This window comes from Vanessa cardui, chromosome 15 (genome assembly GCF_905220365.1).
Source record: "Vanessa cardui chromosome 15, ilVanCard2.1, whole genome shotgun sequence".
In the NCBI taxonomy this organism is placed as follows: Eukaryota; Metazoa; Arthropoda; class Insecta; order Lepidoptera; family Nymphalidae; genus Vanessa; species Vanessa cardui.
In genome coordinates, this window is record NC_061137.1 from 11424451 (window position 1) to 11444146 (window position 19696).

At 31.7% G+C, this 19696-nt stretch overlaps 2 protein-coding genes across 2 annotated transcripts in view; one reads left to right on the forward strand and one right to left on the reverse strand.

Annotated features, from left to right (window-relative positions):
* Nucleotides 1–423: 423 nt before the first annotated feature.
* On the forward strand, nt 424–8166 carry LOC124535677. The gene is made up of 5 exons (XM_047111979.1): nt 424–571; nt 1261–1355; nt 5705–5878; nt 7268–7418; nt 7984–8166. Exons 1-5 carry the CDS (start codon nt 562–564, stop codon nt 8106–8108), a joined length of 555 nt encoding a protein of 184 aa, XP_046967935.1. The 5' UTR covers nt 424–561; the 3' UTR covers nt 8109–8166.
* Nucleotides 8167–9291: 1125 nt separating this feature from the next.
* LOC124535714 overlaps nt 9292–19696 on the reverse strand; it is a 37860-nt gene continuing 27455 nt past the window's right edge. The window contains exons 3-5 of the mRNA XM_047112025.1: nt 14438–14605; nt 11694–11823; nt 9292–11312 (exon numbers count right to left, since the gene is read on the reverse strand). Of these exons, the coding sequence (XP_046967981.1) occupies nt 11215–11312; nt 11694–11823; nt 14438–14605 (396 nt within the window). The 3' untranslated portion in view covers nt 9292–11214. The remainder of the gene's footprint in view (nt 11313–11693; nt 11824–14437; nt 14606–19696) is intronic.

Sequence of the window (19696 nt, forward strand, 5' to 3'; positions counted from 1 at the left end):
CTTCAAACAGTTATAAAGTAATATTAAAAAACAACGCACTACAACAAATACCTTGAGCATAAACAGTAATATTTGTACGAGTGAATATGAAAAATAAAAAAGAGCCTAAAATTGATCCTCGTGGAGCACCTATTTTTAGTACAGACTTACAACGTAATTAGATATCACTAAACTATAAATTTAAATAATATAATATCTGTAGAAATCGATGTAGAATCGTTTTACTTCAAACCGATTATCACAAATATATAATTTACTTATGAAACTTGTCAGCTAGACTTATTAATTATTCATCTAAAGTCAGATAGCTAATTGATCCGTTGAACAAATAAAATAAAACAAACATATCATTACTTATTTATAAATGGTATGGTCTACGAAATTCGGTTCCGTTCACGATAATAACCATTATCTTATATGTGATTAGAATTTGTTTTGATAAGTTATCAGTGTCCATTGTTTGCACTGACGGGGATCGTTTGAACCAGTAATAGTTGAAAATTACCTTGGGAAAGTGCCAAGACTAATTACGGGACGCGCTCGTGTTGTGAAAAGTGAAAAATGAAATCGAGTGAGTAAGAACGTTTTATAAAACCTTAGCGATTGAGAATAGTGTCTATTGCGTTCCATTAAGTGCATCTTGTTCGTTATTTATTTATGATAATGTCTTATCTTTGAAATAGATAGTAAAATCTGGTCCACAAGTGTTATAACGTTTGCAATATTAAGAAGTGTATGACATCACACATGGATCCAATCCAAATATTTTCGACGCATTCGAATAGATTCCATTGATGTAAAAAAACTACTTAATATATTTTATTTATTATCAATTTATGAATTATTATTTTTTTTACATTTATAAAGATCGGTTAATACTTTAGAGCTTTTTATCAAAGATTATGTTTTTTCTGGTAGTTATAAATCATATGTAAAGATAAAATAAATATTGTTAATTATATTAATATTATGTAATACGACAAAATTCTAGTTGATAAATTAAAAAGAACCTGTATTATATTACAAAAAAATGCCTTAATTGAACTGAAATTTAAAAAGAATTTATCGACTTTCGTTTTCATGAAATATTGAAATACTTAATTATTTTATTTATATAAAAATGTGATACAGATATCACAATAACTTATGCTAATGTATTTGTTACATTTGGTTACAATTATATGTACCTATAATTTATTTAGTTAGAAAACTAGGTGTAGTAAGACTCTTTTTAAATTATTAATTAAATTGAATTTTCAGGATTTCCATTTTCACTAGAAAACATCCCGAGGCAGACCAGTTTTGCGTGCCTGTCTCTTAAATTTGGCAGCATTTTATCAGCTCTTATTCTAATTGTAAGTAGAAATTATTTAACCATATTCATTTGTTATCCTATATTCACGCTCTTTTGTCATATATGTCATTATTATTACTTATAATAAATTTATTAATTTCCTTGACTACAAAAATGTAAAGTGTCACATTCATTTGTTTGATTGCAAGCAAGCGCTTTTGAAACGTCTGACAAATTATCAGACATAAGCCATTTGGTTACATTTTTAAGAATACTAGTAATTCTAAGAAAGTGGCACGGTTAGCTGAGAAATTATGTTGAACCCGGCTATCATGGTATGGGCATTATATGCGGAGGAATGAGGAACATATTGTGAAGAAGGTCTTGAGCATGAACGTGGATATAGAGGAAGGGGACGATAAAAGAAACGATGGATGCATTGTGTGAAAGATGATATGGCTGGAAAGAATGTTAATTGTGAGATGACGTCAGATAGGGAAGTATGGAAGAAGACAAGCTGCACCGACCCCAAGTAAATTGGGATAAGGGCAGGAGGATAATGATGACTAGCGATTTTAAGGATATTTATGCCCGAAATAAAATTCGTGTATGATGCTTATGTTAGTAGTGGGTGTGTGTTAGTAATAACGTTAGTAACAGCAATCCAAGTAGACAGAAAAGACGCCGTGCATTTCATGGCGTTCGTAATTTAAAAAAATGTATCTTGTTCGTCGTACTCTATTACGCGGCTTACAGTTGTACACAGTGAAAAGGCAGATCGCCACATATGGAAAAAACGTTATCTTTTAGGCGATCATTCCTTATATTTCTTTTTTGCTGTCTCATTCTATTATATACTTTTAGAACCAGACGTAGGAAATAGGCTAACTTTTTTTTTTCTTAGGGAAGTTGTGTGACTTGACGCAGATGTTGCTTGTTAATTCCAACAACACGGTTTTATAATATTAAAATTTAGAATTGTTATTCTTTTAATTCCCACTGTACTTTTAATAACAGTTTTGTTACTTGTCAAAATTATTGTCAAACTAAGTTATCAATAATTGATCTTATTGTATCTGTTATTTAAGAAATTATATTAAGAAAGCAACGGCAGTTGTCCATTGAAAAATCTGTTTTTTTAAGATAGTCTGATGCATCTCTGCGGTTACAGGCATGACAGTAAACTCAATCTATATTCGCAAACGCAACAACTTATGATAGTATGTCTATTTCGTATACTTTCCAAGACATTTCTTTTACGTTAATGTATTGCAGCATCAAAAATAATTGAATTAGAGCATATCTATATAACCCAGTCTATAGATATACACGTATATTTGTAGACTGAGTTTACATGGTTCAAGTATTTGATCACCAGTCTCGAACTTATGAAATCCCATGAGCTTGTTACACAGGCTTACCCACCCTTCACACAGGGACATAACAACACAAGGATCTAACTAGTAAAGGTCCGATCATGATTATATTCCGATTCCAATAAGAACGAAATGCAAATTAATCGTGTTAGGAGTAGAGAAGAACGGCTAATGACTACGATTGGTTTTATGATCATTATAAAGTGACAATTTGTTAGGAGAAATTAATAAGCACAAACCTCTATCAAGAGCAGAGATGGTCTAGTGGTTAGAACGCCGGCATCTTAACCGATGATTGCGGGTTCAAAATCACTGAATGTTCATGTGCTTAATTTGTGTTTATAATTAATTTTGTGCTCGGCGGTGAAGGAAAAACATGGTGAGGAAGCTACATGTGTCTGTGATTTCTATTATTTCATAGATATTCTGCCACATGTGTATTCCACCAACCCGTATTGGAACAGTGTGGTGGAATATGTTCCAAACCTTCTCCTTAAAAGAAGCGGAGGCATTAGCCCAGCAGTGGAAAATTTACAGGCTGTTGTTTTTGTTGTTGTCTATCACAGTTAAGCATAAGAGCTTAGTGCTTCATTTTATAGCGATTGGAGCAAATCTCTTATTTTTATACTATTTATTTATATACTGTACTAGCGACCCATCCCGGCTTCGCACGGGTGCAATACTGATACTAAATGTACAACAGTATTTGTTCATTTACGACATCACATTAGAAACTTCTAAAATTATCAGTGTATTTTTACTATATTGTACATATATTATATACAAAAACGTTACTTTTCAATCACTCTATCTATTAATAAAAACCGCATAAAAATCCGTTGCGTAGTTTTAAAGATACAAAGGGATATAGGGACTGAGAATGCGACTTTGTTTTATACTATGTAGTGATGATAAATACTGCATATTAAATGCAATCGTCAAGGGTGATTGATAATATTCTGACATTGAAAAGGTTATCACAATCATAACGTTTTACTGATAAGAGATCGATGTCAGTCATTTCTATCATTCATTCAATTTATGTTAACGTAGCTTAGCACTTAATTGCTAATATCGGATTGTTTAATAGCAATTACATACTACATTTTACATACTAGCAATCCGCCCCAGCTTTGCACGCGTGTATAGCTGATACTAAACATACTACAGAATGTCTTACAACGCTCACAGCTTTTAGTTGGTAGACAATACAACCCGCTAAGTCCCTGCGTTTTAAATTTGTAATATATTCGAAATATTCATTTAAATTACATGCACTAAGGACCTATTGATCTATATTTAATGCACAATGTATTTAAGATATTTAATTGCAAAGTAAAGTAAAGTAACAGCCTGTAAATTTCCCACTGCTGAGATAAGGCCTCCTCTTCCATTAAGGAGAGGGTTTGGAACATATTCCACCACGCTGTTCCAATGTGGGTTGATGGAATGCACATGTAACAGAATTTCGATGAAATTAGACATACGCAGGTTTCCTCCAAGTGGGCTTCTACAAGTACTTTTGTCAATTTAGTGATTTAGTGAATTCAAAATAATTAAGTGAAGCTACCACCGGTTCGGAAAGTAGATTCTACCGAGTAGAACCGGCAAGAAACTCCGTAGTTACTCTTTTTCAACATTTAAAAAATACTAATCATATTAGTTATATACGTATATGTATGTAATGTATCCTGCCTGGAAGTCAACAGGTATAAATTCCATGCTTTTTTATCATCTACAAAAGGTACAAAGGATGTAAGGAGTAATACTATACTGTTGTTTCTCTTACTGAAACTCTTGGATCAATCATTTATTAAAAAAAAACGCATCAAAATCCATTGTATCACTTTGAAAATCTAAGCATACATAGGGATAGACAGTGATAAGCGACTTTGTTTTTTTTCTATGTAACGATTATAAACATTTTAATTGTTTTTAACTTATGCTTTATATTTTTTTTTATTAATAAACCGTAAAATTTACTTTTGCTCAGTAAATACAACGACTATTACAAAAAAATATGTTAAAGATTTTAAAATGTCATAATAACTATCCAAGCAGCAATCAACTCTTTATTTACAGCGGGATTTCACTAACTGTTCTATGTTCTACCGGGTAGTTGTAGATTAAAATATTTGCTTCTTACATTGATAATATTGATCACACTTTGTACCGGAATTCAATAACAGAATTACTAATGATTAGAACAATAATAATAAGTTTAATACAGTAATTTTAATTAATTTTGAAACATAATTTATATTCATTACGTTATATGCTTGATTTATTATTTTGCTAGATCGCTAGATAATAAAGATAGCTCGTTTCCTTTCGTTCTTTTGTAATAGGACATTCTATCTATTATATATATATAATAGATGAACGTGACCTTGTACGATTTTGAATTTAACAAAAAAATATTATTATAAATATTATAAATAAGTTTCTCCTTATTATATCAGTTATCTGCCAGTGAAAATCCCGTCAAAATCGGTCCGGCCATTGCAGAGATTAGCCGGAACAAATAGACAGACAAAAATTGTAAAAAAGGTTATTTTGGTATACGTACCATACATACATATATATGCATTCAGTAAATAAGGTCTATTTTAATATTACAAACAGACACTTTAATTTTATTATATGTATCGATTATCTAAGTTTATGTAAATTAAGAGAAAAAGCCGAAGAAAGATATCAGTGGCGTGCATTTTGAGAGGCCTGTGTCCACCAGTGGAATAATATGGACTGCTGATGATGAGAGAAAAAACTTTTAATTTATTAAAAATAATTTACAGATTTTACTTCGTACTTTTTTATTCTTTAAAATGGTAATGGTTAAAGTAACTCTGCCTGTCTGTCTGTCTGTCACTCTTTCACGACCAAACCGCTGAACCGATTTTGAAGACATTTGGTATGAAGCAAACTTGAACTCCAAAAAGGAACATAGGCTACTTGCCTGACACATGACAACCATCAGCCTAACTATTAACACCACTAGGGCCACTAGTAACATTTTTATTTATTATTTCAGCTGTATTCAATATTCGCTCTCGCACAATGTCTCGCTGCGCTGAACGTACTGCCGGTGGACTGGACCCCAGACGACATAGAGAGCATGGTGTCCACTGGCTTTGTCGTGGTGGTGACCATTGCGCACACCGTCACACTTTTCCTTAGCACATTAATGCTTATTGGTGTTTTAAGGGTAAGTAAACAAGTTTCTTTAAGCTTAGTGGTAATTCTCAATTATCTTATCAAAAACAGGTTTACTTGGCGGTAAGGCTTTGTGCAAGCTCGCCTGGGTAGGTACCACCCACTCATCAGATATTCTACCGCTAAACAGTACGCAATATTGTTGTGTTCCGGTTTGAAGGGTGAGTGAGCCAGTGTAACTACAGACACAAGGGATATAGCATCTTAGTTCCCAAGGTTGGTGAAGCATTGACGATGTAAGAAATAGTTAATATTTCTTACAGCGTCATTGTCTATGGGTGATGGTGACTTACCATCAGGTGGCCCATATGCTCGTGGGCCAACCTATTCCATAAAAAAGGTAAGTAGTTACAATTGTATTCAAGTTTCAGCATGCAGACCGTGCAGTTTTTCCAATGATAGCTTTGTATTAACTCGATAATGTGATGACATGTCTTCTTAGACTATAAATATTTTAAATCTGTGGTGGGCGGTGGTTGAACTGATACCATAGGGCGACTTGCCTACTAATGTGTATGCCTTGCTAAACGAATATAATTAACAAAAATATAAAGTGGTATAGTATGACTGGTGCTAACAACACACCAGCTCTGTTCAATCGTGTGACACTGATCATTTGACGTTCAGTTGAGAAATAAAATAATTTTGACCAAAAGATCGGCTATCTTTTAAACCATATTAAACAATACAACAACAACAGCCTGTAAATTTCTCACTGCTGAGCTAAGGCCTCTTCTACCTTTGAGGAGAAGGTTTTGGAACATATTTTACCACGCTGTTCCAATGCGGTTTGTGTGGTGGAATTCACTTGTGACAGTATTTCTTTAAAATTAGACAAGCAGGTTTCCTCACTACTTTTTCCTTCTCCGATGAGCACGAGATGAAACATAAACACAAATTTGGTGGTAGGGCTTTGTGCGAGCCCGTCTGGGTAGGTACCATCCACTCATCAGTTATTCTACCGTTAAATAACAGTAGTCAGTATTGTTGTGTTCCGGTTTGAAGGGTGAGTGAGCCAGTGTAACTACAGGCACAAGGGACATAACATCTTAGTTCCCAAGGTTAGTGGCGCAGTGACGATGTAAGGAATAGTTAATATTTCTCACAGCGTCATTGTCTATGGGTGATGGTGACCACTTACCATCAGGTGGCCCATATGCTCGTCCGCCAACAAATAACATAAAAAAAAAAAAACATTAAGCACATGAATATTCATTCTTGCCTGGGTTTGAACACGCAATCATCGTTTAAGATGAATGCGTTCTAACCACTGGGCTATATCGACTCTCGTACAGGAATACAACAAATAAATCATTTATATGAAGTTAAATGTTAAACTAAGACTAATTGTTAATGTTATTTATGTTTTTGATATGATCAGGAAAAAGCGAGTCTCATGAAGCCCTGGGTTATCTGGACTTCTCTCCAAGTTTTGGTATCGGTGATGGCGTTTATATTCTGGACCGCCTTGGCTATGATGAAATATAACGATAATTCACTCTTGATCTACGTGGTCGAATTTTTAGGATTGAGTAAGAATTATTTTTTTATACATAGTTTTAAGTATGCCCGTATGTACTTACAAGATGTAAAACCAAAATGAAATTAAATGAAAGTAGAAACTATATGGTATGTATATTATATTTATAACTATATTGGTTATGTTTTCTTTTCAAATTTCAAATGCGACTAAAGTATCCGAACGACGTTGTAACTTATCAAAGAATAATATTTTGTAAGTAATTATTTATTTCAAATAATTTATAGTTTCTTATTATGTAGTGTAAAATATCTGTCAACAAATTAAATATCTCTTATATTTATCAAGACGATCCCTTATCAAAATTGTGTACAATGACTTCAAAATGAGAATCTTTGCGTTTAATTTTTAATCAGGCGCTTGAGGTAAATGTATTAAAAATGTATGATATTGTTATCTTTAACTTAACCATTTATATTATTCGTAATGATTAGCGTGAGTTTATCAATTTCTTAGAAAAAAGTAATGTCAACGTCGAACTCTTATGAAGTTTACTTCATCAATCATTTATAAAATTGAAATTATTATTTAATAATTATTATTTTGATATTTTTCAGTGGTTCGATTCTATATGCTAATGATAGTGGCGAGCTTCTACAGGCAATTGGAGGAAAGGACTATCGAAGAAACCAAACATCTAAGAGATTTAGTGAATAATGAAAACTGGTACAGCACAGCATGATTTGTTTTTTAGATTTTTATAAAATTTTATGTAAATAAACTTTTTTTGTAAAAAAACTAAGATGTTTAATTTTATTTATATACATTTACATATTTACAACGAAGTCAGAAATCTATATATATAGCAAGTATTACACTTTTATTTGTTTGTGAACAACATACATTACTCTGATCCCAATATAAGTAGCTAAGGCAATGGTGTTATGGAAAACTAATGAAATTTCTACATCGACTGGGCCGGGAATCGAGCCCGGGACCTCGCAGTGCCGTACCCATGAAAACCAGTGTACACACTACTCGACCACGGAGGTCGTCAAACACACTTTATTGTTTGTCAAATTTCTGCCGTCGCTTCGAAAGTACACACGGAAACGAATCGGCGAAAGAAGCTCAGCTTGGTTTTTGTTGTATGTGTTAACTATGTGATATTTTTAGTAAAGTTCTTTAAATTCACTTATTTTATAATCCGTCAATTAAATTTGAAAAAAAATTTTTTAGTCATCTGTGGATGACCAGACTGTGAAGTTTGTCTGTGGATAGATAATGAGAAAAGTTACAGGCAATGATATTCTAATAAACAGATATGTTATATCCATACTAAACAACAGAAAAAAGTGTTCCGCGCCGGGGACCGTTTATTTTAGTTTATTTTTACATTTCGTTAAAAGTAAAAAGGATACTTTGATAAAAACAATAAGTAAGAGGGATAACTAGATGTTTTAATTACGCAAAACGTATTACTACGTAATTATGATGTATTATAACGTATTACTACGTAAAACGACTAAAGGTCCCAATTAGGACGTTTTCTAGTCTTCACATTTTGCGCGTTAATGACACGTTACAGGTATAATGACAATATAAATGTATTTATTTTACTTGTCGTAGATAAATTTACTGAACACTATAAAGTATAAATTTATATTTAAATATTAATAAAGACGATAAATAAAATGCTCGTATATACTGGTAATTTATGATAGTTGAACGATATTTATTACCAGTTATTTATTACTTTTAAAGGGTATTTAAAAATCGCCCTATGCCTATTAATCACTGTGTAGCTTAATAAACTTTGTTTTAAGTATTTGATTTTTTAAATAATGATTTACTATAGATAACATTTATACTTTTTATAAAAGATCTCATGAAAATTATAAGGGATTATTAAAAATAAAAGTTTATTAATTAAAAATATATTTATTTGGCGTATACTGCATAACATTAATAGTCTCTAGAATATAAAACAATAACGTATATTTACAAAATATATCGTACGAAAAAATCATTTTACTTCATTTTATAATTATTTATATATCATAGTACAAGCTTGCAAGGTAACTGAAATATGAACAATACAGTTTTTAAATAGATTTTTTTAATAAATAGACCAGTATATTTAGTCTGTATAATACTATACGTATTGGAGTACTCTAGACTAAATGACATTTTTATCTTTAAAAAAAAAAAAGAATTCCGATGTGTGCATTAACTTAAGATATCGCTCGGGTTTAAGGATTCTGCCTGAACATACAAACCTGTTAGGGCATTTAAAAGCTATGATGGAATAAATTACATACAAAGACCAAAGACATTACATCCTTTTTGAGTCATAACTCAGTCAGACTATAAAGTGCCATACATTCATTTACGTAATTAATTCCTCGTAAGGACAGAACTTTTTTTAATATTGATCAAATGTATATTTTCTTATATAAGGAGATAATTTTTCATCTTACTCCACCACCCTACTTTAATATGTGGATATAAGCGTGGCAGAATTGTATACGACACATGTGTCCTTAAGATATTTTTATTTACACATGAATTTTACACAATTATACATATGTGGTAATTCAATGATGCTTGCTCGAACTGAAACCACGATCTTCAATTCTTTTGTATTTCTTACAAGTATCTCCTCTATTCTAATATATATTTATTATTTCTATCTCCTGCGTTATAGGTTCTATTAAAATTTAAAGAATATAGTTCATTCCGTTAAAATACTATAAAAATAAAGCACTTTAATTTGGATATCTTTATATTAATTTTAGTAAATTATCAACTAAATAAAGTTACTATCAAAACTATTAATATAATAAGGCACAATATTTACATGCATTAAAGGACTCCCTTTAATAATTTAATAATTCGGATTTATATATATGTATATGTTTACTTTACTTTTTGATAAGATACGAATGGAAAATATTATATCGAAATAATTTACCGTCAGATATTTGATTGAAAAACTTTTTGTAAAGAACCTCTTTGGTGATCGTTTCGAATTATAAAATTTGTATAAGATGTTCTAAGCTGAATTGTCTTAAGCACCAAAATTGTGCAAATTTTTTTTTTAATCTACCAAACAAAACTTATTTCAATTTCATTATTAACTCACCAATCATACTAAAATTGATATCAAATAAATAAATGACAAATCTTAAGTATCTAAAATATAACATTTACAAAAATAAAAATTGAACATTCGATCAGAAGTCTACGTGAATTACATATGAAATTCAAATCCATTTGTTTTAATGCTTTTGCTTATAATCTATGTAAAAACATTTTTGTAATTAACATCTCAGATTGTTAAAAAAAAAAACAAAAAGCTGATGGAACGTTCAGAACTTTAAAATGAAGCAACAAAAACAAATACAGAATCCTGATGGATGAAGTCTAAAATAAGAATTTACTGATTAGGGATTCCCGTTTATTGCCAAAGCATTTTTGGTAATACGTTAAAATTGCAGTGACTTAAGTTATTAATTAACTGGTGCGTCACCCGCAAAATTTCGCATTTATTCAAAATATTTTTTTTTTCATTTCATTTTAAATTGTCACTCATCTATATTTGGCGCCAAAATGATGAAACCTCATTTCAAAGCTAAAGTTTTTTTTATACAGGCCTGTAACTTTGTTCTTGTTAAATAAAGATCATAATCGATTTTTAAGTGCAGCTATATCCCATAATCAGTGGGACAAAAATCGGCTTACGCTAAACAAATAATGACGTATTAACAAATTGTTAAGCACACACAACCGGGAAATTACATTCGCTTTTGTTGCTACCTTTGTTTTAATCCGAGATCAACATGTTACTAAACCGTGCCCTGTTCCCGTGTATATTTCACGACTCCATCGCGTTGCATTTTCACTATCGTACTCCAGATCAGGATCACGAGATAAATCTGCACCACTGAAATATAGAGGTGATAAGATATTTATTATATGGTTTGGTAATTGCTTTTAATTGGTTTGAAAGTTAAGTGCCCTTAATTATTTTTAATAAAAATATAAACATATTTTTCAGTTGCGTTTTCCATTTTTTTCCTTTTAATTTTGGCGAAAATATTGAATTCTAACAACATAATTATTTAGATATAGTACATATGAATTTACAATTGTATTGTAGTATATCTAGTTCGGATGTAATTTACTTTTTACTAACACTAGAAGAAGATCTTCTATCTTAGATTAAATTGACATAAAGCCTTTAATTAGCTGCTTAAGGAAGAAACGAAAGAAATTAGAAAAACTTAGGTATTAAGAATGATATTACAGGTAGTATTTAACTTACTCAGTTGGAACAATATCAGGAATAATTCACTGGCGGTCTCTCGAGTGAGGAAGGCGAGGCTGTACACGAAGCCAATCATTGAAAACACGATCTCGAAGTACAAGTAAATCTTCATCAGTAGCACATGTTTCTGGAAATAAAATACGACTAGTTAGTGAAAATCCACAGGAATAAGTGTAGTTTATTTTTTAATTCCTCTATAGTTTTAAACTATGTGTTTTTTATGTAAAAGATAGTATCTTATTTATTACAACAACAACAGCCTGTACATTCCCACTGCTGGGCTAAAGGCCTCCTCTCCCTTAGAGGAGAAGGTTTGAAACATATTCCACCACGCTGTTCCAATGCGGGTTTTTGGAATACACATGTGGCAGAATTTCTATGAAATTTGTCACATGCAAGTTTCCTTACGATGTTTTCCTTCACCGCCGAGTACGAGATGAATTATAAAGACAAATTAAGCACATGATTCAGCGGTGCTTGCCTGGGTTTGAACACGCAATCATCGGTTAAGATGCAAGCGTTCTAACCACTGGGCCATCTCGACTCTTCATAGAGTCTTATTTATTATTGTTATTAAAAATATATATTGTATATGTAACATGATATGAAAAATAAAAAATTGATCCCGCTGAGTTCCTTTCGCCGGTTCTTCTCAGGTCTGAGATGTTAAATTCCGAACCGGTGTTAGATTTTTTGGCTATCACTAAGAAAGTGTAATCACTTCTATTTTGAATAAAGATTTTTGATTTGACTTTGAAGTTGACTTTGCCGTTGACTTTTTATGATTTATGACGATTTTCTTTTATATAGTATAGGCAAAAGTAAAGTAAAGTAAAGTAACAGCCTGTAAATTTCCCACTGCTGAGATAAGGCCTCCTCTTCCATTAAGGAGAGTGATTGGAACATATTCCACCACGCTGTTCCAATGCGGGTTGGTGGAATGCACATGTGACAGAATTTCGATGAGGTTAAGATGCACGCGTTCTAACCACTGGGTCATCTCAGCTCAGTAGTAATACTGTTTGCCCACAATATAAGACCACTAAAGAGCTGAGATGGCGAGAAACGATGATTGCGGGTTCAAGCCCAGGCAAGCATCACTATATATACATATGTGCTTAATTTGTGTTTATAATTCATCTCATGCTCGACGGTGAAGGAAAACATCGTGAGGAAACCTGCATGTGTCTAATTTCATCGACATTCTACCACATGTACATTCCACCAACCCGCATCGGAACAGCGTGGTGGACTATGTTCCAAACCCTCTCTTTATTGGAAGAGGAGGCGTTATCTCAGCAGTGGGAAATGTACAGGCTGTTACTTTACTTTTTACTTTAGTATTACTACTATAACAGTCACTCACAATGTAATCGTTCAGAATTTATATTTATAATAAATTAATTGATGTGAAGTAAGATACAGCGTGAAGTTGTCTATTTTGAGAGACTTGACACTTATCACTTGCAGATAACTTAATCGTGTAATATGCCAATATGAGCGCAATCAACCTATCAATATGATATTTATGCGCGTAATTGTCAATTCATCAATAATTTCACTATCATTATTTTTATATTAATGTAATATTAATGGCAATCACATATTTTAAATAGAATTGATATGTCCTGGGATTACAACTATAATCTCAAATAAGTAGTCGTAACAGGAGTGATGTCACTGAACGCTAATAAGTCCTTTGAAATCCGTTCCATTTTAAGTCACTTTTAATTCGTAATTATAAAATAAAATATAAACCTTCCTTCTTTTGTGTCTTTTACATTTTAATAGGAACATAAAATATAACATAGTTTTATTTATAAAACGGTAGACATCTTTGATTTTTTAAATCACATTTCTGGTTAAAAAATCTTTATATTATTATGTTTGTTTGAGATTTTTGTTACCGCTCACATAAAAATAAACGTGTTGTCAGGTATTGCTAATTTTTATAACACATATAATGAGTTCTTGATGGTCTGAGAAAATTGGATTAAATGTGCACTTTCATGGAAGGAAAGCTAAGTAAATTGGACGAGCGAATACGCGATTAACAAGATCGTCGTCGCGGTCTTAAGAAGATACACTTTACTATTTGTAAACAATCAAAAACATGTTTCAGTAAACCAATAAATAAAGAACCTCTGCCGTGGTATATCTATTACGCCGATATCTTCCTAAGCTCAATTATTTAGCACAAAAGACGCGGTAAAAATGTAAACCTATGTAACTTATCTATGATGAGACAATAAAATGATTTCCAAAACTAATCAAGACATCAAAAAACCACGTATATGTATAGATAGAGATTTTTTATCTCATTAATATATCATCAAAAGTTGAAAATCGATCCGATGTCAATTAAACGGCATTTTTGTTATATCACGGCAGACCTATGGAAACTCATTAGTAGACCTTCGTGGTCGAGTTGTACACCGGTTTTTCATGTGTACGGCACTACGAGGTCCCGGGTGCGATTCCCAGTCGAGTCGATGTAGAAACTTTATTAGTTTTCTATGTTATTTTGGCCTGGTCGTTTGTGGTATCATCGTTTCATAACACAAGTGCTTAAGCTACTTACATTGGGATCAGAGTAATATATGTGATGTTGTCCAATATTATATTTTTATAAGTTTCTTCTCTCGCTCGACCAATTTCAATGAAAATTCAAGGTCAAAGTTGTTTATTTAGTTATATAACTGCTGCAATTGAAATTGACTCCAGTTTTAAGTAACACTCACCATATGCAATGCAACTATGAAGACGACGGTCATTCCGACCTCCAGCACGAGGGCGGTGGTGTCGGCGATCAGGCGCGGGTACTCCGAGCCATCTTGCGTCTCAATGTTCGTGTTTCGGACCGCAGAGATGTATATGGACAGAAGTGACGTCACAGCCAGCGTTAGCATCTGGAATTGAAAAATGTAATTTAGAGTTTGATTACAGATTTTATTGGTATCAATTATATCATCAACAACATCAGCAGCCAGTAAATTTCCCACTGCTGGGCTAAGGCCTCCTCTCCCTTTTGAGGAGAAGGTGTGGAACATATTCCTCCACGATGAACTGTTCCAATGTGGTTGGTGGAATACACATGTGGCAGAATTTCTATGAAATTGACACATGCAGATTTCCTCACGCCGTGTGTATATTTTCCTTCACCGCCGAGCACGAGATGAATCATAAGCACATGAATATTCAGTGGTGCTTGTCTGGATTTGAACTCACAATTATCGGTTAAGATACACGCGTTCCACTGGGCCATCTCGACTCATATCAAATGTTTCCATATTGTATATAAATGATGATTTCAATAAACACCGTTATGAAGGCATATTATAAATAAAACAAAACTTTTCTTGCGCTTGATGATCGATGTATTAAATCTAGACCATCTAAGTCTAGAACTGAATTGATAAATGATCCATTTAAAACAAGCGTATTTTTTCAATAAAAAAAATAATAATATTCTTTTTGTGACAATTATGATTCTATTATTCTATTTTCAAAATTTTGCGGATTCGTAAGTCAAAGTATTACTATGTTTAATGATTGTGACTATGTATTAGTATATAAAATAGCACACATCCGAGAAAATCGAAAATTAAACGAAGTTTGGCATTGCTTTCATCCCACATCCGATTTATTTGTACATCTAGATAACACGTTTTGTTGTCAACTTCCGTAGTGTCATCATAACATGGCCGTTACGAACCGGGAATGTCCCAGAATATTGCTCACGTCCCTCAACATTATCGGTTAGGTCCAGGGAACTCCCTGGCCTTTGATTGGTCGTGAATTAAACTTCGCTTAATCTTAATTCATGAAAATTAGGATCTAAAAACATTTACTGTTACATAATTTATAATTAAAATTCTCTCGATTCTTTTAAAATCCACCCATTAATTTATTTTAGTAGATTGAACATATCATCAATTTTAGAAATAATTTCGTCCTACCCCAATAGTGTGATCCTACCCCAATAGTAACTTATAATCAATACTGTTAATATTAGAAAAGATTTTTTTTATGGTTTAAGTTGGCAGACGAGCATTTGGGCCACCTGATGTTACGTGGTCACCATCACCCATAGACAATGACGCTGTAAGAAATATTAACTATTCCTTACACTGTCAATGTGCCCCCAACCTTGGGAATTAAGATGTTATGTCCCTTGTGCCTGTAGTTACACTGGCTGACTCACCCTTCAAACCGAACACAACAATACTGAGTACTGTTATTTGGAGGTAGAATAACTGATGAGTGGGTGGTACCTACCCTGACAGGCTTGTACAAAGCCCTACCAATAAGTAATAAAGAAATACCGTCAAATATTTGATATAATAATTTAAAAAAATGGTCAAATGCGTAAAGATCACATTTCCAAGGTTAATGCTTCCATAGATCGTCAGGCGTGTACCAAAAACCAAGACACTCGCATCGTATTCAGAACAAATGTTCATAAATCTGCGATACATCTATTATCGTTTTGGATACCAAACATAGAAATATATAAAAGATCCTGATAGAATTTATATGCCATAATTCGGCCTTTTTAGTACAGTCATACCTAGTTTGTGCATTAACTATAATATTATTTTTGTATTTAATGGCTTAATGTAAATAATAAGTATTATTAATAATATTAATAATACTTATTAATAAAAAAAGTTACCTCTTATGTGCATTGTAATTTTATGAGATGATATTGAAAATAATACTATCTTAAAACGTGATGTGTGATACGGAAATAGAGACAAAAACATGTGTGATAAAATATATACCCAAGTAACATAATCTCCATAAATGGGATTTAGTATATCGTCAAAATTTATTGGAAAACGAATTTATTATTAGCAAAGAGGCGGTAAAGATAGTCTTTGTACAATTTCATTGTTAATAATTATTGATTAAATTTTATTGAAACACAGTTACTATGAAATGTTCCAGTTAATAAATTGCAGTATGTTAAATCAAATCAGTAATCTATTATAAATATAACAAATAAAATATTTTGCTGAGTATAGAAATATATATAGAATATAGTTATTGAAAACAACATTAGAATGTAATGATAGTTAATTATGTTTAATAATTATTATTTTAATGTTTTATATTAATTTTAGAGGTTAACATAAAGTATGACAGATTTCCGTTAAAATTTCAGGAATCAGATTCTGAATATGAATTATAAGTAACGTACAATATGCATTTATTATTAATGTAGTTTTATTTGCAATGCTACATTAAATCTATTTAATTATTTTGAATTCAGAACACAAAATATATCCGCTATAAAATCCGTTGATCCAGATAGTATCGTCACAAAAACATGACCTTGCACTTTACAATTTAATCAACAAGGTTTATCCGCCAGAGCATTTTTATACTAAAGCTTATAGCGATAGAGACTACAATGAAATTCGAAACAAAAACGCATCATCAACTCTGTAAACATTTGCACAATTGATGATCGATTAAAATGTATTATTTGTTAATGTTGCTACTATGAATGTAATGACGCGTCAAAAAATGCTTATGGAAATAACATCGCTCATCGGTCTATTTGTATTTCAGTGTATTGCAAAAATATAATAAAGGGATTTTTTGACAAATATTCTTTATAAAACCAAAGAAAGGCTGAGAGCTTTTCCGGATATTTCTTAATTTGCTTATTGTTACTAAACCGCTTCACCCATAGAAATGTTTTCCTATTAGCTTTGTAAACGTAGTCTTTGTATCAATTAATAGACAGTCAGCATAAACGACAGTTGAATAAATAAATTTAATAATTCATTATTAAATATATTTAGTATTTTTAACCACATGCAAACGTTCTTTTGCTTAATTTTCTAAGATTAGAGAATTGATTTCAGCAATAGGCATTTCATAAAATATATATTGTATGGCATGATAGACAGATTCAGATAAATAAATTGATACGTAAATATATTAAAAAATTAAGAAATCAACAATGTTGTGTTAAATTTGTCTTTCTGAAGTAAGTGTGTAATATCGGCAATGTCCAATACTACCATCCACAACCATCACCATTTGTTAACGATTTATTAAGAGTTTAAATAGCATTAGAATCTTGCAAAACAATACTCAAAAGAGGAGGAAGTCTTAGCCAAGTGATTGACTGAACAGTGACAACACACTTCACATTTATAGTCTTTCTCACATGCTTAATTTCAAGTTGTTTGAATTAAGACAAGAAGTTTAATTAAGTTAGTAATTATTCAAGTGGTGTAGAGACTGCTTCGTCAATCAAACAGATTAAATAAATGTAGACTTAACATTGGACGCAATCTATGAGAACCGAAAATAAGTTCTATAGTAATTCATTTTTATGATTACTTATACAATCGTACATGTAATAATAATATAAATTTAGTCCGATTTTTTAACAACCAAATAATGATGAATAATTGCTTCATTTATTTAATCGTTATGTAGTCATCGTGTTTATGTTATTTTTGTGTTATTATTATGTAATACATATTATTTAGTACATAAAACATTTTATATAGTACATAAAAACATATTACATTATTTTAATATCCGTAATAAGGCGGATTACCTCGTCAGGTCATATTCCTTCAGGTCCTATCAGGTCATTATTTTTACCCCCAATTAATATCACATTGCCAGTGTGATATTAAACTTCTACAGGGCACAAACGTTATCAATTCACACTGACACACGTATAATGAGTAATCTGTGACATATTTGAGCAAAAAAATAGTAATTGCGCGGATGATAAGAAATTGATATGAACTTAAATTATTAATCAAATTATTTTTAAAATGTAGCGTTTTGGAATCCTCAATATTTAAACCGACACTGTTTCGGAAAGCAGTCAACAGCGAGATGAAACGGTAAGGAACTCGCATACTTGCTCTTTTCAAATAAACAGATTTACAATGCTGTTTTTCACTTAGTATTCAATCAGCCCAGTGGAATAAGCTCAGGTATAGAATCCGAGCCTAAAGCTAGGTCTTTTTTTTTAATTAATTTTAAATGAGTAATAAGATTTAATTAAAAATAATAAACTCTATAAAATGTTGTAAATATTAAAATTAAATTTTGGAATTTCACGTTTGCAAATTGCATACCGTGACGGTTTTTAAAGATTATATATTTTTTATAATCCCAGACCTCTATTACAGTTAAAATATTAATTTACATAAGAATTATTAACATTAAGTCCTTAGCTATATACAAATATGAATTAAAAATAGTTACAATATAAACCATGAACGCGATGAATGGTGGCAAGAATGCTATCAGCATTGCCTCGTTGAATTGCATTTTCGATGCTTTGGACAAAAAAACAAACCAGCAATACTGTCACCAGCGCAAGTAATAAATACGGTGGTATACTTTTTATGAACCTTTTTGCACCATCACTTCAAGGTGATTTAACTGTAGATTTAGAACAAAAAAACCGTAATTTAATACGACTGTACTTGTATGAAGTAACTCTTATTACCTTTCATCACTTAAGTTTGAACCCATTAAGACTTCCTCTGAAATCATAAGTGTCAGTGTTATTGTTTCAACGAAGCTTAATATACAAAACCCCTTGCCTTTACATTTCGTAATTTGACCTTGGTCGTTAATTAAAGAGTAAGCATATCTGTAGAAGAGATTATAGCGTACAGATGTGTAAGCTAATACCGATGAGATCTCTGTTTCAACAGTTTCATAACTGCAATTTGAGAATACCGGAAATACCAGGAAAGAACCAACGTATTTTATAAGAAAAACAAGACTGTTCTTGCGATTTTTTTTTGATGGAAAACCGGAAAAATCTTAATAATTACATATTATATAACAAAGTCGCTTACCACTGTCTGTTCGTCTGTCAGTATGTAAAATTACGCAACGGATTTGGATGCTATTTTTTTAAATAGATAGAGTAATTCGAGAGGAAGATTTTTGTATATAGTATAAGGATAATATAGAAAAGAATTACTTGAGACATTCTCTATTAT